Below are 25,616 nucleotides of genomic sequence, written 5' to 3'. Positions count from 1 at the left end.
GTACAGGGACGAGTTCTCTCTGGCCAGCTGGGGATCTTCGGCAAATGGAAAATCTTCAATAGAACGTGGATTCATGGGTAGAGGTCCAAAGGTGCTTCTATGATATGGAGGACTATATGGGGGGGGGACTTCACTGCCAGCTGAAACATATATGGAGGACCTTTGATAGGAGTGGCATCTGGTCACAATGGAGAAGACTATGCACCTGTGGCTAGGACATCTGCAGCTGGCGGAGTGGCACAGCTAGCCATTCTGGCTGCACTGGATGGGAAGATCCCATTATCCTGAGACAGTTCCCTTTCTACCCTGCTGCCTCCATCTTTATATATCCCTTGTTAGCTTTCTCACCCCACTGCCCATTCTCTCTCTGGACACCTCTCATTGCCCCTCCATTTTTAAATCTCCTTTTTGAAATAATAGCTGCTGCATTTTCTACAAGCTTCTGTCTGAGGTTCCTTCCTAGGACAGTGGCTTGCCTGTGGCTGTAGATAATTAGGTTCATCTTTTGAAAAATTGTGTAGGTCACATCAAGTTGGAGTTTTTTCAAGAACGAATAAAAATCACAAGAACATATCCTGAAACACACAACACTTAAAAATGATCCCATCCCACAAGTGGAAAAAATGTTTTGAAGTGGTCAGTTTGCATGCAACATTAACCCATGGTTTAGCACTATGTGTACAAGCTAGAATAAGCCCCCCAAAAGTCCTTGGACTTGCATGTTCCTGCCTTCCCTCTCATCCTCAAGAAACCCTGGCTCGAGATTACATACAAACCAGAGTTCACGGTTTAAAACAATAACTTTTTTATTTTTATCACAGGCAGTTCTATTCAGCCAACTCTCCTATAGTGTGCATGAAGCCTCTGTGTCCCCACCCCCACACTTCCTCCTTTATCATGAGGTGGCGAGAGTGGTTATATATTTTTTTCCTTGAAAAGTACATAGACTTGAAGGAAGAAGTTGGAATAAATATGCTTTTTCCCTACTTCCTTTTTCAGCTGTATGTGCTTTTCAAGCCTCCAATTCACACCTGACCAGCTGAACAGAGTGCAGAGCAACAGCAAAGGTAGAAATGAAAGGAGAATCATCTGGGAGACTGGGGGAGGGAAATGGAGCGACCAGGGGAAGCAGACAGAGGGAGTGTGGGATACTGCTCAAGTTGGAACAGAGTGACAGAAAAGAGACAGAGAGAAAGATAGATTATGGCATGCCAGAAGAGAGCTGCACATGTGTGCAAATAAACATCTACTAAAATTGATCTTCTTAAAATTGCATTCGTTTTTCACAGCCTCCTTCTCCCCCCCAAAAAAACCCATAATCAAATCACAGATCACATCTGTTTGCCTTGACTAAACCATAACAATCATAGTTCTAGTACTTTCCAGACCTGTCATGATGCAATAACATAGATCTGAGGCATGAATTCTTATGGATTTTTTACAAGGGATCCCCTCAAAGCCACCATCAAATCATAAGTCACTTCTGTGGCCATGGATGCATTCTCTGATTTGTTGCTGAGTTTTTTGGCATCCTACATAAAAATCATGATCCATGACAATCCATGCTTTTGATCAATGCTTTTGAAGTGCTGGCAAGCATTAGATCTGTGATTTTTACTGTGCAGTCCACCAATATAAACTGTAATTCGATGGTGGTGTTTTCAAAGCCCCATGTAAAATCAAGAGGGTCCATGTTAATTCTGTTGGTTCTGACTTTTACCCAGACCCCTGAAAAACAGAGTAAGAAAAAGTATGTGTGTGCACGCACACACGCATGATCACACACTGTCTGTCAGGGGAGAGAGTGTGAGATGGGGGAGTGTGAGATGGGGGAGTGTGAGATGGGGGAGTGTGAGATGGGGGAGTGTGAGATGGGGGATGGGGCAGAGAGGTAACCAGAGGGGGCAGTGCTCACTGCATTCTTTCAGAATTCTAAATGTTTTCATGAGTCCATGAAGATTGGTATTCTCTGATACATTGGCATTCTAGTGGCATTCAGAAGGTATATACACCCCCACTGGCAGTTGCCATTTCCCCCTCGCCCAGTAATGCCCACTCTAAATGACATAGCACAATTCCAGGGACATACTGGGGATGGGGGATGACCCTGAGGAACCATTTTCCGCCCACGCACCTCTGGAATGGTGCTGTGCCATGTCAGTTGTTCTGATAGGGTATTGTTTCTTACTGTGGCAGTAAAAACTAAACTAAAATAAAATTGCTGCTGAAACTGCTAACCAATGAAACTCCTGATATTTCAAGAAATTCCCTCCAATTAACCCCAGGTCTTCCCAATGCCCCCCCCTTTTTGGCTTAGTTTCAGCTATGAGGCATATGGCACTTCATGGCTGCTGCTGTGTTTCGCATCACAAATTGTAATGTAGTTCTGTAGTGACAGTTTTAATTCAGGGGTGGGAAACCTGTTTTTCTCTTAAGAACTGCATTCCCTATTGGGGGGAGGGGCACTTGCCAGGAGTATGCAGGGCCAAAAAAAGTGAGAAGTCAGTTCCTTTTTTTTTCCTGGCCCCACCTGTACCCTTCTCTCCTCCTTTTTTTCCTCCTCTTTGCCACTCACATGAAATTAGGCTGAAATCCTCATGGAATTAGACCAATGTCCATATATGTCCCTTGGGCCACAGTTCTAGATGGTCACATACAAGAAGGTAGTATGCAGCACCTAACAGCTTTCATTTATAATGTGTCAAGGTGGTCACATTTTCCATAAACAATAAGACAGCATGAGTCAGAATAAAAGTTTGGCTCAAGGAGGGTGATGAACATTTCATGTTCACTTTCTGAAGGTATAAGAGAAATAGTGATAATACTTTAGATTATTGTGTATTCATCCCATACTGAAATGTCTGCAAGTGCAAAAATTTTATCATTGCCACAGCTCATTCCTTTGTGCTTCTCTCATTGTTTATGCTCTTTACAAAGAACTATGAAGCAATTAAGCCTTACGGGCATGTAAACACTACTGATGTCAAACATCTGTTCTTTCCCTATAATCAAAGCTATTGAGAATGATGCCAATGGAACAGATTTTATGTGATCTCACACATACTCTTCAGCTTTTACAAAAATCAACAAGTAATTTTTGTTAACCAACAACCTTTTATGTTTTCATAATATCCTGCTTGCATAAACTTCGGATTGAACATCACATTTTTTTTTTCAAAATAGTTTCACTTTGCTTTCAGGATTACCAGACACTTTTTCTGCTCATGTGGCTACCAAACCAGTCCCAAGACTTGGGCAGAAAATGAATTATACTCTTTAGTTCAATCCTAGCTGTAACACTACAGTATACAAGAGATGGTGACTAATGGTCAGGCAAACCCCAGTCTACTTTCGATCAGTCCCTATTTCTATACAATCCAGCCCAAACAGTGCAGCACTGCCACAATGAACCCAGTTATTAGCAATTCCTTCCCAGGCCAGCTGTTGCCCCAATGTCTGTGCTTTATATGAAGACCTCTTCCTTGCTTGGCGACTCCTACCACGCCTGCTCCCCTCAGTTATAACCTTTGCAGTAGACTGTCAATAACCAGAATATGATCTATTAGAGTTAATAATTTCCTGCTCAGCTCAGTGCTAAAGTGATATTTTAAACATACATAAGAACAAATTGGTCCTTAATTGTTCTCCACATTGAAGTCAGCCCCATGCAGCATCTAGAAACACAGAAACAAGGGACATTGGTAGAAAAAGTAAAAAGAGCTGCCACCTTTATCAGTTAACACAGGGTTTCCCATCTTTTCCTGTTCCATCCGTGAAATGCAGCACAGTTAACTAAATGAAATCTTTAGTTTAACCTCATCCAGTTGGCATTCTTTGCAATATATTACACCAAGATATATTACTGAAATTTTGTATGCATATTCAGAACATAATCCTTTCTGTATTTTAAGTTCAAATCCCAATTCAATCAGCACATTAGTTTTCAAGAAGCCCAGGAAAGATGGAATACACAAACTAAGGTAATATCTCTTTTGAGCATTCGAAGATCACAATGAAGCTTATAATACCATTCTCTGTTTAAACTTCATAAATCTGTTCATCCCCTTTCAAGGGGAGAATAGATGCCATATACATTCTAATAAATATCAGAATATCAAAGTTAAAGTTGGCATGCACACAGAGTACAATTCCATGAGTCTCACATTTGTACACAAGTTCAATGTTTGGAGCTTTTTCCCCAGGGAGAAAATATACAAGGATATACTGTAATCAATTCCCAGACCAGAAGACACTCACAATCAGTGCCTCTGTTTAATCAGGATTCAACCTCATTCTGTCCATTCCTACCTAGAGAAGTAAATTTTCTGGAAATTTTGAAGCCATGGAAAGAAACAATTTTTTTCCGTTTTCAGAAAAAATGGAAATTTTTGGAAAAATAAAAAATGCAATATTAGCACTTTTTACAGATTGAAAGTCTCTTTGTTACTTCAGGAACATCAAACGTAATTATGTACAAGTTGGTTTGGCAGAAAATTATCACATTTGGTATATTAAAAGTACATTTTATTCAAACAATTATTACAAATTGAATTTACTTTTTAAAAAATTTACTTTTTTTGTAACAAATGGATCTATAAGATCCTGAACCGTTAGGAAGCTCTTTTGTTTTGCCAGTTTATAAGGAGCAGGCAATTTAAAAAAAAAAAAACAGAAGAAACCATCAACATTAATAACAAAGAAAATCATTTATGTCTCCGCTAGTCCTCCACAGTGTCAAGCAGACACAAAGCATCCATTCCCATAAAAAGAACTGAGGGAAAAAGGGAGACCAAAATTCAATGAAACACTTCATTCATCATGCTAAAATAAAACATTCCATAATCCATTTTCTTCATTTTTTTCTATTTTTCCAATTTTCAGAAAAGACAAAAAATGCGTCGAAAAAACCAGATTTCCCTCCCCTAATTTTTCCATTTTTTCCCGGGTCTTCACATCTCTATTCCTACATCAAGACATCAGTCTATCACCTGAACAGCCTCCCCTGATTCAAATGGAAAGGAGAGAAAGATCTGGATGTCATCTACATACTGATGATACTGCACTCGAAATTCCCAGATGACTTCTCCCAATGACTTTATAAAGAAGCTTTGATCGGGGACTGGATAGAACCTTTCAGGACTTATAGAATCATAGAACAGTATAGTTGGAAGGGGCCTACAAGGCCATTGAGTCCAACCCCCTGCTCAAGGTAGGAATCCAGATCAAAGCATTCCTGACAGATGGCTGTCCAGCTGCCTCTTGAATGCCTCCAGTGTCGGAGAGACCACTACCTCTCTAGGTAATTGGTTCCATTGTCGTATGGCTCTAACAGTCAGGAAGTTTTTCCTGATGTCCAGTTGAAATCTGGCTTCCTGCAACTTGAGCCCATTATTCTGTGTCCTCTGGGACAATCGAGAAGAGTTCCCGGCCCTCCTCTATGTGACAACCTTTCACGTACTTGAAGAGTGCTATCTTATCTCCCCTCAGTCTTCTCTTCTCCAGGCTAAACATGCCCAGTTCTTTCAGCCTCTCCTCATAGGGCTTTGTTTCCAGTCCCCTGATCATCTTTGTTGCCCTCCTCTGAACCCATTCCAATTTGTCTGCATCCTTCTTGAAGTGCAGAGACCAGAACTGGACGCAGTATTCAAGATGAGGCCTAACCAGTGCTGAATAGAGGGGAACTAGTACCTCACATGATTTGGAAACTATACTTCTGTTAATGCAGCCTGATATAGCATTTGCCTTTTTTGCAGCCACATCTGCAAAATTGAGCACTTCTGCCTTTTCTTTGTCATCTGTTATCATTTTGCCATTCTCATTGAGTAGCTGTGCCACCATTTCTTTTCTCTGTCTTTTACTATGGACATACCTGAAGAAAGCTTTTTTGGTGCTTTTTGCATCCCTCACTAGCCTCAGCTCATTCTCAGCTTCAGCCTTCCTGACACCATCCCTGCAATTCCGTGATACCTGCCTGTACTCTTCCTTTGTGGCATGGCCTTCTTTCCACTTCCTGTATGTGTCTTTTTTGTTTTCAGGTCATCTCTAAGTTTTTTGTGAAGCCACATTGGCTTCTTCTGTTGTTTCTCCCCTTTGTTCCTTGTTGCAATTGCTTGCCATTGAGCTTTTAGAATTTCCTTTTTTAGAAACTCCCACTCATCTTGGACTCCTTTTCTCATTAGGGTGGCTTGCCATGGAACAGTACTTACAATTGTTCTGAGTTTATTAAAATCAGCTTTCCTGAAGTCCAGGGTGCGTGTATGGCTACTCTCAGCTTTTGCTTCTGTTAAAATCAGGAATTCAAGTATGGTGTGGTCATTTTCCCCTAGAGTTCCCATAACTGCCACTTCATCCACCAAATCATCTCTATTGGTTAGAATCAAGTCCAGGATAGCTGATCCTCTGGTTGCTTCCTCCACTTTCTGTAGGAGAAAGTTATCTCCAACACAAATCAGAAATTCCTTGGAGGGGTCGTGTTTGGCAGAATTTGTCTCCCAACAGATATCTGGATAACTGAAATCCCCCATTACTACTACATCATGCCTCCTCGAAACATTGGCAATTCAGAGTATACATGCCAGGGGGCAGAAGCCACCTAATCCTACTTCCTGGGATTAGTCCCATAAATAGGAGCAGAACTATCATACCAATCTGTCCTCAATCCAGAGTTGATCGAGAAGAATACCATTGTCAATGGTATCAATGAGAGAACAAAGGGAATCAACAGGGTCATACTCCCACAGTCCCTCTCCCAATAGAGATCAATCCATCAGGGTGACAAAGGCCATTTGAGTGACAAAACCAGGCCTGAAGCCAGATGGAAATAGATCTATATAATCTGTTGCTCCAGACCAACCTGAAGCTGCCCAGTCACCACTCTCTTGATCACCTTACCAAAAAGGGACATTTGTGATTAGGTGGTAGTTGTCCAATACCCCAGGGAACAAGGAGGGCTCTTATGGAGCTTGGTGAACCACTGTCTCATCAGCCCTCCCTCAGAGAAGCAGTAACCATTTCTTGGATCTATCCAGTCAGTATTAACAGGCTAGATGTAATAAGCCATGATGGGCAAAGATCAATGGAGCACGATTGACCAAACACTTACAAGGATCCTGACGACATAATTAGGCCTCAATAACTAAAAATCATCCTATCTAACAGAACATGCCTCTATAAGACTTGCATCAATTATAGCATTTACAGTGCAATCCTATACATGTCTACTCAGAAGTAAATGCCACAAGGTCAGTTGGGCTCACTCCCACTTGAGTGGGTGTAGGATTTCAGCTTTGATCTCATTAGAGCCAGCGGCACTTACACCATAATTTAACTTTTATTATTGTCTGTTTAAGCAATATAGAATTTAGTAAGAATGCCTTTTGTTTCAAAACCTCATTTATAAAATAAGAGGGTAAGGAAATTCTGGCAATTTCTTGATGTTTTGCTTAAGTAGTAAACAATGCAATTTCTTTTATTCAGTTTCAGCTGAAGGAGTCTGATTGAAAGATCATCCTTTTACATTTGCCATTTAATTTCCACAGCGAAGCAACACTTTATACTCCTGAGTATTGGTTTTGAAAACTTAAAAATTTACATCTTTTTGTACTTCAGAATTAAAAATTTAGAACTATTACTTATTCATTATTAATATAAATATCTGTTTAAAGAGTTTTCAAAAAGAAAATGTCACCTAAGATTTTATGCTTCTAATGTTTTATGGATGTCAACCCTGGGGAAAAAATATTTTAAACTAAAGGTTTATGTTCAAAGATGTATGCACTCCCTCATCCACCATACTTCCATAAAGTCATGCCACAATGGCTTTTCAAAGAGATTACCCCAATGCATATTAGCCATGAATACTCCAGCCCTTCAGCTTATTGTTCAAATTACTCTCCCCGAGATATAATTCCCCATCAATTTCAGAGGCTCCCTGCAGCCCTTCCATGCCCTGGAAATTAAGAAATAAATATGATGAATCCATGTCTGTTCCCACCTGCCCAAACAATGCCTCACCCTCTAACTGTAGGGGTAGCCAACGTGTGACCTCCAGATATATCTGCATGGTTAACTGATAGGTATGATCAGTCGTAGTCCAAAAATATCTGAAGGGCACTACATTGGCAACCCTGCTCTACTGGCACTCCCCCTTCCTACCACTTGTCTTCAGATATCCAAACCTTTTACCTTGCAACAAATCACCTTAAAGGAGGGGCTGAGTCAGAGGTGGATGTACAAATGCATGCATCCTGTTCTCACTCTGACCTTCCTCCCATCCATAATATCCCTAGAGCTTCACTCAGTGTGTCCAATCATTTCATGGTACTGTACTAAGTTCAAGGACTCAGGACTAATGGGAACATATTTGAAAGATTTAATGGTCAAAATGGATTTATAACAGATTATTCCATAGTATTATTGTTCATTACCCCATTTGTATTGTTGTTCATTGTCCTTTTTATGTTTGTTTTTTGAAGTACATTACAAGTAAATTTTGTATATTTGTGGGTATTATTGCTGATGTTGTTTCAGTTCATAATCCCACCATATTCATCCAAGAACTCATCATGGATAAACAGGCCAACATGACATGTATAACCAAGACCTGGGGAGGAAGCTATGCAGGCCTGACCAGACTCGAGGGTCAAGAGGAAGTTCTCTCATTCAGAAACTCTTAGGAGCTGGGCTAGAAGGCTTGCATCTGATATAAGGTCATGAAGACAGGTTGGGGATACTGTTATTATACTGCACACCCTGCTGCTCAACAGCCTCAGTGACCAAGGTTCTCTCTGGTGTGGTGTTGGAGAAACCCAGGACTGTGGTCCTGGACAACTTCAACATCCATGTGGAGGACCCCTTGGGGCTTTTCTAAGGATTTCATGGCCTCCATGGGACCATCTCAGGTTCTCATTGGCTGAACACACAGAGAGGGATAGTCTGGATATATGGGGGATTAACCCCATCATGGTCAGACCACTTCCTCATAAAGTTTGGTCTCTTGGCAGTAACTCCACCCTGAAAAAGTGAGGGACCAATTTGAATGGTTTGCCCCTGGAGACTAATAGAACCTGGTAGATGCATTTTCAATTATTATATTTTTAAGATTATCAGGAATAACCTATTCCTGAAAGAAATACAATTTTGACAGAAAAAAATGAGGCAATAAAGGGATCAATGGCTGCCATCTATAAGGAATTCTTCAATTTATTTCTGCAGAAGTACAAAGCAAGATATAATCCTGGAGATCTTGTCAATTGTTATCTGTATTATTTAGAGAAATTCATTTTTTATATGTAGTGGCTACAGCTCGAATAATATTGTGTGATTTTGTATTCTGCACATACACTCGCGTAAGTTTACAGGTATAGTTCTTGATATAAAAGTAATGATTTAAACATTTTGTCACTTGGATTCCTGATGACATGCAGCTCTATTTCTCCACAACAGGAGAAAGGAGAGGCTGGTCATGATCTAGAGCACTGACTGGGTACAGTGGTAGATTGGATGAGGACCAATAAACTGAGCTTGAACACACTGAAATCTGTGGCTGTGGGTGGGAGACTGGCTGTTGCCTGTTCTGGACAGGGCTGCAGTCCCTCTGAAAGAACAGATTCATAATTTGGGGATGCTCCCGGACACATCTCTGCCACTTGAAGCTCAGGTAGCCTAAGTGGCTAGGAATGGCTTTTATCAGCTATGGTTGGTACACTAACTATGGCTGTTCATGGGCAGGGATACTCTGGCAACCTCAAGGTTTGGTTACTGCAATGAGCTTTATGTGGGGCCACCCTTGGGCCTGAGCAGAAGCTCCAGCTGGTGCAAAATGCTGCAGCTAGGCCATTGGTGGAGACAGACTACTGCCAGCATATAACTATGGTATTTAAAAGCTTGCACTGGCTGCCCATATTCTACTGGAACAATTTCAAGGTTCTTGTATTAATTTACAAGGTCCTTAACAACTTTGGTCCACGATACCTTTAGAACTGCCTGATTCCTTTTATCCCTGCCCTATCATTAAGATCTTCAGGGGAATGTTTGTTAGTGGTTCCCCAAGTCTCTGGCTCACAGAACGTATTCGCCAGGAGCCACCCATTCAGTAACGTGGGCCCAATTCTGTGGAACTCCCAATCAGCTGAGATTAAACAGCTCCCCTTCCTGTTAAACTTTAGGTGCTTGACTAAGACCTTCTAAGTATATTTTCTGTGTTTATGACTAATTTTAATTGATTTTCTGCACTGTATGGTTTTTGTAATCTGCTTGAACACCACTTAGAAATTTGGTGACTAAGTGTTATAAAAGTAGTTCAAAGTAAATTCAGTAGTCTGCAAGATCACAACATTGTATCTGACCAATATTATTCCCAACTGTATTTTCACAGAAATGGGTTACTCTTCTCAAAGAAGTCTGTCCACGCTTTCTTGATGTGTTTTTCTTATTCAACAACCCTTGAGAGATTTTCTTCAAAGTGAGACTTGATTTAAAAAAAAAAATTAAATGGATAGTTGCTTATTCCACAAGAAAAATGCCTGGACAAATGCACCAGCAGTAACCAAAACAGGGGAGTGAGGGAGAATAAGCCAATCTGGGTAAGGCACATTATGAAATCATACGAGGAAAGGAAGGAGAGCTAATCCACATTATGATAGCCATGAAGAGGGATATCCAAGATTTTGTCCCAATCTTTCCATATTTTTGTTGTAATCTGCATCGCCATGTTAACCATAATCCTACTAACTAAGCCACCTGTATGGCACAGCCACCACCAGAATGCACTGCTCTAATAAGTTAGGTTCCCACTTTTTAATGAGACAGCACAGTCCTTTAGGTTGTCATTGCAGAAATAACCATTTCAGTCAACAGATTTATTCTGGAAACAGTAGCTTTGTGCCTCAGGTGGCTGCTCTAAGCTGCAGATGGGGGCTCACGGAAGTGAGGTCAAGGTGGTATTGGCCTCCAAGACAGCAGTGGGAATCTGATATATCCTAGGATACTCTGACCTGTCTTGGAAAGAATCCAAGGCACAGAGAGTTTTCAAGTCACTATGCCTGTTTCACAACACTATGGCACCCTTCCCTTCACAAAATGGGATGGAATGGAAGTGCTTTTAATTAACTAATTATATATCACCCTATCATAAAACATCAGGGCAGTGTACAATGATAAAACATAAAACGCCATTAAAACAGGACAAAATAATCATTAAAGTGGCTGGCTATTTTAAACAGCTGCATAGGCCTGTCAGCACATGCACTGGATGTGAACTTGGTTCTGATGTATGAAAGGGTTATCACAAAGGCTCTCCCAAGGGCCATGGTAGTTTAAGACCAACTGCACTCCTCATGACCCACCCACCCAGGATAATTGCAACTGGTTCCTCAAGGATCAAAGGCAAGGGTATTGGAGAAACAGAGGGAGAACAAAGTACTCTTCTAAGGGAACTATTTGTTGGGAAGCTCCAGCAAGGACTGTTTGAGTAAGACATGTCCAATGCTATCCAAAGCAGCAATAGTTCTTGCAATTGTTAACATTCTAAAATTGTTTTCACAGTGCAATTTTTTAATGAAAGTCGTGGTCTTACATAAATCCAGACCAGGTATTTTAGGTCTTTCTTCTTGGAGTATGGAGGATATTACCCATGAAGAAACTTTTAATATCTATCAAACCATGCCAGCTACCAACATAGAGGCTTCTCCTCCTACCTTCAAATTTGTAAAACATATAAACTACAAACAAAACGTTGATGCTTCTAAATCAGAAAGATATCTCAAGGTTTTCCCACAAGCATCTTCAACTTGAGTTTCCACCACAGCAAGGTCCATCTCTTAGCAAGAAGTGTTCAGAGGATCAAAGTGTAGGGGCACAGTCAAAACCTGATTTGCCCTATGGTCATAAAGCAACCTTGGTAAATGAATTTCACCTCACATACAATTATTCAACCACAAGAAGGCATTACACTGTATATAAATACCTACAAAGAATGCAGAACATGAAATTGGTTCATTCTTACATTTGTATCACAGCACTAGAATAGCCAGAAAAAAAATATTTCATTTTTTTCTCAGTGCTCAAAACCCCAAAAACCGATCCAGGAAGTATTTGCTTTTGATTTGCAAAAGCGTCATTAAAAATTATACATTCCTTTATTCCATACTTTTAAGGGGGGAAATTAAGACAATTTTAAAGATGCAATCCAAAATATGACAGCATAGAGTGGAATGGAAGCCCTAAAATTAAACAGAAACACAAAAAGGCTCTAAAACTCCACAGTTTACATCAGCTAAATCAATTGTTTGAAAGTTGTTTATAACCACTATAATAATAGTGGCATTATATAGCTAGGTTTGTTTTCTATTCCACTCAAGTTCAAAAACCAATTTCTAACAACATGTTTGGCTTTATGTTGCTCAGAACGTAAATAAGAACTTCCCTCCCTTTTTCTTTTTATGGGTGGGTGGCATTCAGGATGGGTGGAGTTCAAAGGGAACTTTCCTATTTCTCAAAATGAACCATTTCCACCATCTGTTCTCAGTTGCTCTGGAGTTGCTGAAAACCAATACAGTATGCTCTTGCTAGTTATTTGTTCCTCATCTAAACTCATAATTTTTCATTGATGACAGTTACAAAACAGTTTAATTGATGTCAAAAGTATATAGGGAAGGGCTACTAAAAATTGCTGGTTGATAACGTTCATATTTGCAGAGATCTATGATGTGGTTATCATTGAAGAGGCCATGCGTTTGCTATTAGGGAGTCAGAACAGGTGCAGGAATGGTTTATGAAAGTAAAGGTTAAAAAAAGAGCAAGTTATCCCATTTAACCCAGCCCATTTTGATGCCAAGCAGTTAATATTCTAGAAAAAATAATAATAGTCACTAGCAGTTTTAAAAGAAAATCATAGCTGATATTTTTGCTGAGTTTATTTAGATAAATTCTTGCTAACGCATTCTATGAATCCAGCCGAGAGCACTGATTTACAACCTGACCCTGTAAGTCCCCAAACTGAAACATTACCATATAACATCAAGCACAAGGGTTCAAGCAGCAGTTGGAAGAGAGCAGGTGCACAGGAACTGGGGTCAACTCAGCCCTAATACAACAGCTGGAGTTGGCATTGCTGCATCAGTGTGCCCTGCCCTAGATCCCAGAATAGCAGCACCTGTGTCACACATCCAAATTATAAAACGGGGTGGGGAACTTTTTTCAGCCCAGGGGCCATCTTCCCTTCTGCGCAACCTTTCAAGGGCCATATGCCAGGGGTTCGCGGGACCAGAGGCAAAAGTAGGTGAAGTAACTAATGTAAACTTTACCTTCGTACAGTAGGCTACTTTCTGAACACACTCGTGCACCCCTCTGTCCTCCATCTAGGCAACCAAGAAGCATTATCAGAGTTGAAGGACACATTCCAGCCAGGCAAAAACACTCAAGGAAGATGTGAATCAAGGCCGGGGAAGGGTATGGTCTGGTGAAAGAGGATGTGGCCTGTGAGGCGTGTGGCCTGTGGAGAGACTCAAGAGCCAGACAGACAGGCCTGGAGGATCATATCTGGCCCCTGAGCCTAAGGTTCCCCACCTGTTATAAAACTTCACTGCCCCTGTCCATGGTATCATGGGGCTCTCTCACCCTGTAGCAACCATGGAGGCTGGACAAATATATTTCAATTGTATGAATAACAAAGATAAAGATGAATTTCTCTAGTTCACTTACCAGAGAAGGATTGTACAAATGCACATTGTGAGCCACTGCAGCTTTCATTACCTGGGCTATCCAAGTACACTTATCTCTAGCTTCCAATAAAATAATGACAACCTGTAACATTTGTTATCATAGTATACTACAGGCAATATATCAGGAGTGGATATCCTTTTGTCTCAGTGGGCCACATGCAGGTGAGAGTGGGTGGTCAGGAGGTCACATGCCAGTAGGCATAGCTGCAGCCAGACATGCCACATACATACCCATGGACAACAGAGATGATCCACCAAATATCTTTGTGTCTGATGGGGAGGTTGAGGTACAATTCAAATGGAGAAATTGCTTAACTCTTCCTGTGTGTTCTCCTCTCTGTTAAAATCCAGATGACTGCTTTCCCCACACTACATCCTACACACAAGTGAAAGCACCTTATATATGCACAGCAGAAGCTTTGGTTCCTGGACTATGATCTGCATCCCAAAGACACCCATCTGCATGCAGAAAGACTATTCAGTTCACAGAAGGGCTGTTTCTAGGGCTGGGCTGGAACATCCAGCCTAGCCTTTTTGTTGTTAAACTCAAGAGGTGAGTGGGAGGCAAAAAGTCTTCTCAAAGATCATTGGGAGGCACATCTGGCAAGGAAAGGGGTGAAAGTAAAGATGTGAGAGGTATTTACAAATTTTACAAGGTGGTGATGGTTATTTGTCCTTTTTAACCCTTTCTTTCAACTGGAAAAGAACCAACGCTCCACAATTTGGCTGTTGAGCCTTTTGAAGATGTTGCTGAGAATGCTCCTGGGAACTATACTACACAATTATGTAGTGTCTTACCCAGTAGTATTCCTGGGGGCAGAGAAAGGATGGCTATGCTCCAGAGTACAGACCATGGTCAAATTTAGCTTTGTTTTTTATTTTGAAAGAAAAGTGGGGGGAAAGAGGACAAACCATCCTCACCACCATGCAAGTTTTGCCCCTTCCCCAAAAATCATAGTAATTATCCCCCCATCTTTGTAAGTGACCAATCTCTGGCAAGGGGATAGGGGAAGATATTCAGTCCAGCCCTAGCTATTTCTGACCAGAGAAAATCTCTCTTTGGGGCAACATGTGCACAAGCTCTTTTCAAGACTTTTTTATGGCCCACTAGATTTTATATGCTGCAGCCCGTATCTTTCTTATTCACCATATTTTTCATAATGTAACTCAACTCCTGAAACACTGTGATACTGCACAGAGTGAAGTCTTCTGCCAGCACTTGCCCAAGAGTTCATGTAACAGCACTAATACATTTACTACTGCCACAAATGGTTCTTTTGATCCAAGCCTATATATGATGTTATAAACTGTGAAAAAGAGTCCCTTTTTCTCATGTATAATGGAACCCTTTATGAAGTTGTTCATAAGCCATCCATATCCTTCTCACCTTTAACATTCTATGCTTAAACATGTCTAGAAATAGTACTGAGAAACATCATATAGAGAAACTCTACATTGCACTTCAGGACACAAGGCAAAACATCCCAGTAATAAATAAAAACAAAGAACAAAGAGGGGGAAAGTGGCTAAGATTCAGTCCCACTGGCTGTTAGTTCATGAATAGATCCAGCTTCAGTTAAGGAAGGTTACAGATTCCTGACAAAATGAACTTCCCAGCTTACTTACATGTAAGATAAATGTTCACTGTAATGTAACATTTTAAATAAATACACAGCCACTTTTATCCCATATGTTACTAAAATCAATTAAGTTTTTCATGACTTAGATAAAGAATTTGCTCTTCAACAGCCTATTTTCATGAACAGAAGTAGAGTATGGATGAACTTCCCAGGAGGATCCCTCCGCCCGTGCTGCCTCTGAGACGGGCTCCCGTCTTGGATGAAACTTATCCAGTTTTAAATTCAGTCAGAAGGGTTTTTTCTGACTGGGGATGATTTCTTCCGGATAAGGAAGAAGCGTGAGATCTGCCACATAGTTTTGTTTTGATTGTTGGAGCCTGGAATTCGTCAGAATTGTCTGTCTTCCAGCAGTTCAGACAGAGCGAGGATTTTATGCTAGCTCAGCTGGATAAGTGACCCGTTTTTTTTTAATGGACTAGCAGGCAAACCTCCTGTCTACATTCATCATTTTCTTATCTATATAGCTAAAGAGATTTGTCAAAGTAACAGCAATTAAGATAACCTAGATGAGGTAAGACTTTCCTTCTTTATTTACGGAACTAAGGGGGAAGAAAATATAAATAGCTTATCTTTTTTTTTTTTATTGCAAAAAGCTAACATGGAAAATTGCATTTTAAAGATTACAACGGATGAGAGCTTTCTGATTGGGAGAGATAAGAAATCTTTTTGATTTACAAGACTTTTGTGTAATATATATAAGGGACTATTTTTTCTGATCTACTTTTTTTTGTTGTTGTTGACGAATCTGCTCATTCTCTCTGCTACTAGTTATTTGAACGCTGTGAACTAAAAGCTGTTTTTGCACTTCTGGACATTTAAGAGATAAGGACTGTCTAGCGTGTGACGTTAGTTGATTGGAAAGATTAACTCCTTTGTAACTGGATAAAGAAATAAACTGCTCTTTGCTTGGGACATTGAAAATTGAAGGAGTTTTGTTCTTTTGGTTTTAAGAATGGCAATTAAGAAGATCATGGATGTACAAGAAGGGACTTTATTTCTAGACATGCTTCAGAAAATAATGGATGGGATTAACTCAATAAAACAAGAACTGAGAAATAATAGACAAGCGTGGAGAACTGAATTTCATGAAATGAGACAGGAGCTGAAAGAAACTCAGGATTCTATGAGAAAGGAGAATAAAGATAGATCTGGAAAACAAAAAAAGGATGAAAGAGAAATTAAAGGCAAGGTTCAATCTATGGAGATTGGCTTAAATATGGACATGAAAAAAGATTTGGATTTCCTGGTTGTGACGGATCCTGGAGATAAATATTACAGTTTGGAATACAGCGCTGTCTCTGAAGGAATTGAAGAGATTGGAGATAAAGATATTATCGGTTCAAAAAAATTCCTGGACTGGAAGGATTTGATGGAACTTGAAATGGAGAAAGTTAATAGAATTAATCCCTGTTTTGTGTCAATGGAAAAACCTTCAAGAAATGTACTAGTGTATCATGTGGAAAAGAGGAGCAGAGATGCGGCTTTGAAACAATACTTCAGTGTTACGTTTGGATTTGATGGTAAGAAAATATCTGTGATGGAGGAAATTCCTATCAGACTTTTATTATATGACTATGACAGCAAGATTTTTGGGTGCGTAAAGATGGAAGATGGACCCAATATGGATAATGACAGAAGAGCGATTTGAAACTACTGGACTCAGTAGATTTGATGAGCTGGATTAATTGGCATGTTTATTTAGAAAAAAATTGATTGATATATATCTCAAGGATTGGAAACTTCTCTTTGACTTTTTGTGGAATATTAAAATGATATGATGTTAATGAGATTTGAAACCAACTAAGATAACCGCTGGAGGAAGGTGATTTTATAATCTATTAAGAGATAGGTTTGTTATATATTATAGATTTATAGCTGAACTATGACAAATCGGAAGTCAATATTTTTATATATATGTATTTTTTTTGTATTGTATTAGTTATTGATTTGTGTTGTTTTCTTTTTGTATTATTTTGGTTTTGAAAATTAGAATAAAAATTAATTGAAAAAAAAAAAAAGAAGTAGAGTATGGATAACTGGGTGTTATGATAGCCACACAAAATTTAGGCAGTCGTAGCAAGATAAACAAATGTCTACAGGACTACCTAATCTGAGCCTGGCACTCTTACTGTTCTCTGAATTTAAAATTTGTTAACTGTTCCTGGCTTATTAAGAGCAAAAAGAAATAGAGAGAGTTAGATAAAATAATTAAAAGAATGGAAACTATATCATTGTGTCTTCTACTGAACTTTTTATCTGCAAAATGCTTTGCAATCAATATTTCCTTAGCATTCTTAACTACACTGTGAAATAAGTTACTAATTTCCCCATTATACCAATTAACATGGCTAAACAGTAATGATTTTCCTAAGGCAACTTAGTAAAGACTATAGCTATGTAGGGAATAAAAAGCCCTCCTATTCCAGGCCCCTCACTCAGTTTACTGGACACATTGGCTGTCACAGCCTAAGAAAAAGAGTGTGACCTAGAATATGAGCAGCTGCTGGGATTAATGACAGTGGAGTCAACATAATTTGGATTAAGGCCAATAAATAAAACATGATTTAAAACAGGTTTTCAGCTGTATCCTAAATTAGATAGACAAAATATCTCCAATGTATTGATCTCTTATGGGTGTGGGAGTTATGACAAACACACTGAGCTTCCCCACCTGCAAAAGCTACCCTAAGTATTTCAGTTACATGTGCACACACTGCACGCCCAGCATTCAGTCCTCATCCTTCAATATTTCCAGCCAGCAATATTCCATATTAATTTGAGAGCTTTCTCTGTGAGCCTATCAGACAGTCTTTGTTTAGCTAAACATTCCACAGAGTCACTATACAGCAGGGGTGGGGAATCTTTTTAGCCTAGCGGGCCAGATCTTTATCTCCCTTACCCTGGCAGGCCAACTTTGACAGATGGATCAATCATCTGATGTCATGTTGATATCAGGTGATTTGACAGATGAGTTGTGCCACTCACCTGTCAAAATTGGACCACTGAGATGGGGGAGGGAGATACTGAACAAAAAGGATTGAACTCCCAGAACTGAAGCCTGCTTTCAATCAGCTGATGTGCAAGGAGTTCAAGCCTGCTTTCTGCAGTTGTGTCGTTACTTGCAACACATGACATCACATAGGATGTCAATATACAATAGAGAGGTCCTGGTCTGGCACAACACAGAATTTGTTCTGAACCATGTCATGGAAAGAGCACCATACTTAATATAAATACACTCCAACAAGAAAATATTTATCCTGAGATTCTTCTCTGCTACAAATGAGATGGACTTATTAAAGAAAAAAATTGATCCTGTCACCTTCCTAGCTGCAAAGACCCTAGAACATCATAAAGTTATCAGACTGAAGAGAGTGCCACATTTATAGACGAATGTATGCAGGATTTTAACCACAGATTTTCTTTCCCAAACTATTACTTTATGTTCATTATGAAACTATTCACGATTTCAAATGTGTATACAAAAAATACTGTCATCTTTGAAGCAGAAAAGTTGTGTTCAACTCTGCCTAGTAAGTATTGACACTCTGGGGTGGGACAGGCAGAAGGTAAACCACAATACATTCGCCATAGACTGCTTACTAGGTATGGCTGTTCATTTTTAGCTAGGTTGCCATTTAGTCACATCTTAAACTACATACCAAGGCATGCTGTATTTGCAAGCTTCTTATAGAAACCACACACTAAAATACATGTGAGCTATCGTCAGACAACAAAAAATAACTCAGGGTGTGGAAGAGACACAAAACCACAACAAATTTAAGAATAATCTTGAGATACAGTATATGAACAGGTTCAAGAGAGGTTTCTTCCTTTAAATGCACACATGTGGCATAACTGGGATGTTAATTTCAATACCATTTCAAAAAGTAAAGATTTCATTACAAGCATGGCAAAAACATCAAAAAGGAGCAGTCACTTTTAATTATTCTATATATTCCAACAGGAAGAAAGTACTAGAATAGCAGCCACCAGCAAGAACAACATGGACTCAAAAATGACTAAAAAAAAAAGACCCTAAGACGACACATGTTGCCCTTATACTTTCAAAAGAAAGATGTGAAAACACTGGCTGTAATCCTGCACAGAGTTGCACATAATTAAGTCCCATTGACTTCTGTGGAACTTATGAATGTATAACCATGTGACAGGTTGCACTTTTTTAAAGAAGACACACACAAAAGGCCAAAAGTAGATTATATTAACACAGGAAGCATAAACTGAGTTATTTGCCAAATTTCTTGTTTTTTATTTTTTAATATTCCAGTACTGCTCTCTGTGAATTAGTGCAGTTGGCTATCTGTACAACTATTTCTTTAATGCTATCAGGATCTATTCAAACAGTGACGAGGATCCAAAGTCCTACCTCGGCAAGCCCAGTAGCCTGTGAATGCCCTTTCTTCATAAAGCAGATTGCCGTATCACAGATTGGTTTACCTGAATCTGTATCAGGTTTCCAGCCTCAGTTGGGTGATGAAATTGCTTTGGTGCCCTAGTGCAGTGCTTCCCAAGCTGGGGACCATGACCCCCAGAGGGGCCACTCAGTAATCAGAGCGGACCATGAACAGGAAAGAAATGATTTTTTTTTTTAAAGTCTTCCTTCCCTGGATGCTGTCTGCTCCCCACTGCCGCTGCAAACAACACCTCCCCCTTGCTCCAAACAAGAGGGGAGGACTCATGCTGAAGAGGCAGAGTATCTTTCAGGCATGCCGAGGGTAGGTGTCTGCCTATAAAACACATAGCAGATGGCCAAGGAGGCCGAGGGTGAAGCTAACAGGAAGAAGAGGGGATTACTATCGTCAACTCCCGTCTCCTCACACTGCCACTGCTGACGACACCCTTGATCAGAATGAGAGGACTTTTCGTGAAGCAAAAAGAAGCACGGCTGCAAGGAAAGGCTGTTTCCCCCATTCCTTCCTGGCAGCCAGCCAGCCTGCCTCTCTTGGCTCCTGCTTTACTGCCACCTCCCTTTAAAAATTATTCTTATTTGCGAGGCTGCCCAGATCTCACCTTCAGCCCAGACAGAGCTAAGAAGCAGAGGAAACACAAGACTTGCTCACCCTCAATTTCTGAGGCTAAGTGTGTGTGCCAGCATCCCTCCTATCTTCCACCTACACTCTCCCCCCCCAATCTCTCTCTCTCCAAAATGCTGCAGCAGTTGAGGGTTTCCCCACTCCCATGTGCCTGAATGCATGCACACTTGCAGATGCTCGCAGGAGGAGCAGGTGTGCATATGTGTGTGTGCGCATGCACTGATCTGTCTTCTGCTCTGCTTTCATTCCCCAAGTGCACACTAACCAAGTCATCAGTTCTCATGATCATCCCAAGGCCTAAAAGCACCAACCCCACTCCTCAATCTGTGCACCTTGTTGTCTGCAGTGCACAATGTAGCATCATCAACACATTGCTGCTTCTTGATTATTATTAAAAAAAAAGAAAAAGGGGGAAAGCTGAGCAGGTTGGCTGAGGATGGGATCCTGGTATTGCAGTAGAAATGTATTTTTTTATTTAATTATTATTGTATTTATATCCCATCTTTCCTCCAAGTTACTCAACGTGGTGCACAGGGTCTCCCCCCCTTTCCATTTTATTCTTACACCAACCCTGTGAGATAGGTCAAGCTGAAAGACTGTTTGGTCCAAGGTCACCCAGTATCCTGCCCAAAGGCGAAGGACCCAGTCTCACTCGGTTCTGTGAGTTTTTCTCTTTTTATTAAAGTAATAAATACATCAAAAGGTTTGCAACTCATCAGTCTATCTACTCTATCTTGGAACTTTTGCCCTGACGAACACTGACTAAGCGTGTCTTCACAGCTCTCAGACATTGACTCAGCAACTATCCCCTCACCTGTACACTTAAGAGTAGGATAGGGTTTTGCACCTAAACAAAGGCTCCTCCTCAAGCCCTTCTGTTGAATCTGAAGCCAACGAGTAGTGGGCGATGGGGGTTGGAGCTCCACTTCCCCTTCTGAATGGTGGGGGCTGACTGTCTCTCGAGCGTGGGAAACCGTGCGGTGCCCGGCTGGGAAACATCAGGTGGACCAGGCAGCACTTCTGATGCAGGAGAAGGAGTGTGTCTAATGAAGCAGTCTCTAACAGTTCAGACTGCACTTCAACAGGGAGGCCTTGATCAGAGGGAGTGGGCTGTCAGTGACGGGGGTCTGAGCACACTGTGAACTCTCCTCGCTACTAGTCCCTTCCCCCACCTCGCCTCCCCAGTCCTCAATGTCAGTGTCGCCCTCCCTCAGTGCCTCTCCCTCAACCTGGGTCACAACACCCAGTGCGCTTCATGGCTGGGTGGAGATTTGAACCTTAGTCCAACACTGTAACCCACTGGTGTTGGAGACAGGACTACACATCTTCAGGCTGGGGGGAGGAGGATACCAATGTGATTAGACCTTTGCATTAAGAAAAGAAAGCAACACCTCCCTGTCTGCAGGGAGCTTTAAATGGAAAGGGATATTTGGAGATATGATTTAGCCACACACCATTTTTTTCTATTAATGGAGACTAAAATTACAATTAGCATTGGGGGGGTCATGAATTTTTTGAGCTTACAAAGGGGGTCCAATACTTATAAAGGTTGGGAACCACTGCCCTAGTGGATACCCTAGTGGAAAATGGTATCCTTCTACGGCGCCTCACCAGGATGGCCTGGGGTCGCTGTGCTTCAACAGCTCCAGCTATTACTGGAAGGGAGGTCATGTGCACAAAGCACCCAAAAATCTTCGTTGAGCGCTGTAGAACTCTTTGATACAGCATGGGAAGTGACCCATTCCAATCCCTCGTAATGGGGCTGAATCGGCCTTGGTCGCCCTGATGGATGACCTTTATCGGGAGAAGGACAGGGGGAGTGTGACCCTGTTATTGTTCCTTGATCTCTCAGCAGCTTTTGATACCATTGACCATGGTATCCTTCTGGGCCGACTTCATGAGATGGGTATCAGAGGCACTGTTTTACAGTGGTTCCGACCCAATCGCCTCCATCGTTTTCAGAGAACAGCACTGGGTGATTGACTTTTTGCCCCTGGCAGTTGTGCTGTGGGGTGCCACAGGGTATCATCTTGTCCCCCATGCCATTTAACATCTATATTAAGCCCTTGGGAGCAGTCATCAGGAGATTTGGGTTGAGGTATCAGCAACACGCTGACAATACCCAGCTCTATTTCTCTGTAGAATTTGAATTGGGAGAGGCCGTGTAAGCCCTTGACCGCTGCCTGGACTCAGTGGTGGGCTGGATGAGGGCCAATAAACTGAGTCTAAATCCTAGCAAGATGGAGGCGCTGTGAGTTGCTGGTTCCCGAGTTTGGATAATTGGTCAGTTGCCTGCTTTGGATGGAGTCACACTCCCTCTGAAAGAGGAGGTTCATAGTCTGGGGGTGCTCCTGGATCCATCCTTGTCACTAGAGGCTCAGGTGACCTCAGTGGCTAAGAGTGCCTTTTACCAGTTTCCACTGGTACGACAGCTGTGGAGGTTTCTGGACTGGGATAGCCTGACCACTGTTGTCCACGCACTGGTAACCTCCAGGCTGGATTACTGTAATGTGTCTATGTAAGGCTTCCCTTGACGTTGGTTCGGAAGCTGCAGCTATTGCAAACTGGGTGGTGCAACTGCTCACTTGGGCAAGATATCACCATATGTCACCCTGCTGCTGAAAGAATTGCACTGGCTGCCCATCAGCTACTGGGCCAAGTTCAAGGTTCTGGTTTCAGTGTATGAAGCCCTACACACCTTGGAACAAGCATACATCTTGCCCCTTATATAACCACTTGATCACTGTGTTCTACAAGTGAGGGCCTCCTGCAGATACCATCCTATATCAGGAGGTCCGTTCTGCACAACATAGGAAACAGACCTTTATTGTTGTGACACTTATCCTTTGGAATTCCCTCCCCTTAAATATAAGATTGGTTATCTTTTTGGCGCCTACTGAAGACCTGCCACCTAGGAAAAAGAAATCAAATGCAGTTACAAGATGGGGGATGCTTGGGTCAGCAATACTACATGCGAGAAGGATCTTGGGATTACTGTTGATCACAAGCTGAATATGAGCAAACAGCGTGATGTGGCTGCAAAAAAGGCAAATGCTATTTCAGGCTGCATTAACAGAAGTATACTTTCCAAATCACATGAAGTATTGGTTCCCCCATATTCAGCAATGGTTAGGCCTCATCTTGAGTACTGTGTCCAGTTCTGGACACCACACTTGGATGCAGACAAACTGGAATGGGTTCAGAGGAGGGCAACAAGGATGATCAGGGGACAGGAAACAAAACTCTATGAGGAGGAACTGAAAGGAATGGGCATGTTTAGCCTGGAGAAGAGAAGACTGAGGGAAGATATGACAGCACTCTTCAATTACTTTAAAGGCTGCCGTACAGATGAGGGCCAGGATCCCTTCCCAATCATCCCAGAGTGCAGAACACGAAACAATGGGCTCAAGTTGCAGGAAGCCAGATTTCGACTATCAGGAGAAACTTCCTAACTGTTACAACAGTACAACAATGGAATCAGTTACCTAGGGAGGTGGTAGGCTCTCCAACACTGGAGGAATTCAAGAGGCAGCTGGACAGCAACCTGTCGGGTATGCTTTAATTTGGATACCTGCATTGAGCAAGGGGTTGGACTTGATGGCCTTATAAGTCCCTTCCAATTCTTTGATTCTCTGAGTCTCCCAAGTAATATTACCTCCTTTTCATGCATATGGAAAAATGTGTGTTCATCCTGAGAACTGGTGTGCTTCCTCACATTCATCTTGGGAGACATCTGTTGGAAAAAAATAAAAGATTTTGTATTTATTGTTATCTTTCATACATTTCATACAGTAGAAAGAATTTAATGATGATGATGATGATGATATATCCCACCCTTCCTCCCAATAGGGGGATATAAATTTAAGAAATCAATAAATAAACCAAAATAAAATAATGCTACCTACCAATGAAAGTGGTATAGGTTTTTCACGTAAATATCTAGGATTCTCAAGCTGAAAGAGAGACATTAACTGAGGTTTAATACAAAGGCTTTTCTGATCCTATACTGTTAATATCCAAAAATAACATTCAGAAGAATGACTAGTTCCAAGATGTCTAGTTTTATCAAGTATCCTACTTTCATGAGAAAGCTGTTTGAACATTTTCTGAAAGTCATATCCTAAAGATAAGAACGTAAGAAGAACCTGCTGGATTAGGCCAATGGCCAATTTAGTCCAGCATCCTGTCTTCAGAGGCCAACCAGATGCCCATCTGAAAGCCCACAAGCAAGAGCATTCTCCCCTTCTGTGGTTTCCAGCAACTCATATTCAGAAGCATACTGCCTCCAACTATGAAGGCAGAGCAGAGTATCATGGCTAGTAGCCACTGACAGCCTTGTTCACCAAAAATTTGTCTAGTCCTCTTTTAGGATCAAGTTGGTGGCCAGCACTCCCTCCTGTGAGAGTACATTCCATAGTTTAACTATGTGCTGTGTGAAGTACTTTCTTTTGTCTGTCCTGAATCTTCCACAATTCAGCTTCATTGGATGTCCACAAGTTCTAGTGCTGAGAGAGAGAAAAACTTTTCCATGCCATGCATAATTTTATACTATCATGTCACCTCTTACTCGCTTTTTCTCTAACCTAAAAAAGCTTCAAATGCTGCAGCCTTTCCTCATAGGGGAGTTGCTCCATCCCCTTGATCATTTTAATTGCCCTTTTCCGAACCCTTTCTAACTCTACAGTATCCTTTCTGGTGAGGCAAGCAGAACTGCACATAGTATTCCAAATGCAGTCACACCATAGGTTTGTATAATGGCATTATGGTATTGGCTGTTTTATTTTCAATAGCTTTCTTAGGCTTAGGATGGAATTTGCCTTTTTCACAACTGCCACACACTAGGTCTACATCCCCATCAATCTATCCACAACATCCCCAGGGTCTCGTTCCTGGTCAGTCACCACCAGTTCAGACCCTGAGCGTAAATGAGAAATTAAGAGTTTTTGCTCCAATATGCATAACTTTACACTTATTTACATTGAACTGCATTTGCCATTCTACCACCCATTCCCTCAGTCTATTTGGAGCTCTTTGCAATCCTTTTTTGTTTTAATGACCCTGAACAAGTTAGTATCACCAGCAAACATGGCCAGCTCTCTGCCCACCCCTAACTTTAGATAATTTAGCAACAGGTTAAAAAGCACAGGTCCCAATACTGATTCTTGGGGGACTCCACTTTTGGCATCCCTCCACTGGAGAAT

The 25,616-nt window shown here is 41.1% G+C and overlaps 1 protein-coding gene across 7 annotated transcripts in view; it reads right to left on the bottom strand.

Moving 5' to 3' along the window:
- Positions 1-25,616, bottom strand: part of CEP112 (centrosomal protein 112) — a 433,937-nt gene that overhangs the window by 363,634 nt on the left and 44,687 nt on the right. For all 7 annotated transcript variants that reach the window (XM_061615587.1, XM_061615581.1, XM_061615583.1 and 4 more), the window contains 2 exons: positions 24,321-24,368; positions 24,071-24,148 (listed from right to left, as the gene is read on the bottom strand). In XM_061615587.1, coding sequence (XP_061471571.1) covers positions 24,071-24,148; positions 24,321-24,368 — 126 coding nt within the window. The remainder of the gene's footprint in view (positions 1-24,070; positions 24,149-24,320; positions 24,369-25,616) is intronic.

The sequence above is a fragment of the Rhineura floridana genome, chromosome 3 (assembly GCF_030035675.1).
Source record: "Rhineura floridana isolate rRhiFlo1 chromosome 3, rRhiFlo1.hap2, whole genome shotgun sequence".
Lineage (NCBI taxonomy): Eukaryota > Metazoa > Chordata > Lepidosauria > Squamata > Rhineuridae > Rhineura > Rhineura floridana.
The sequence above is the reverse complement of the archived record's forward strand: the minus strand, read 5'-3'. Positions and strand labels throughout refer to the sequence as shown.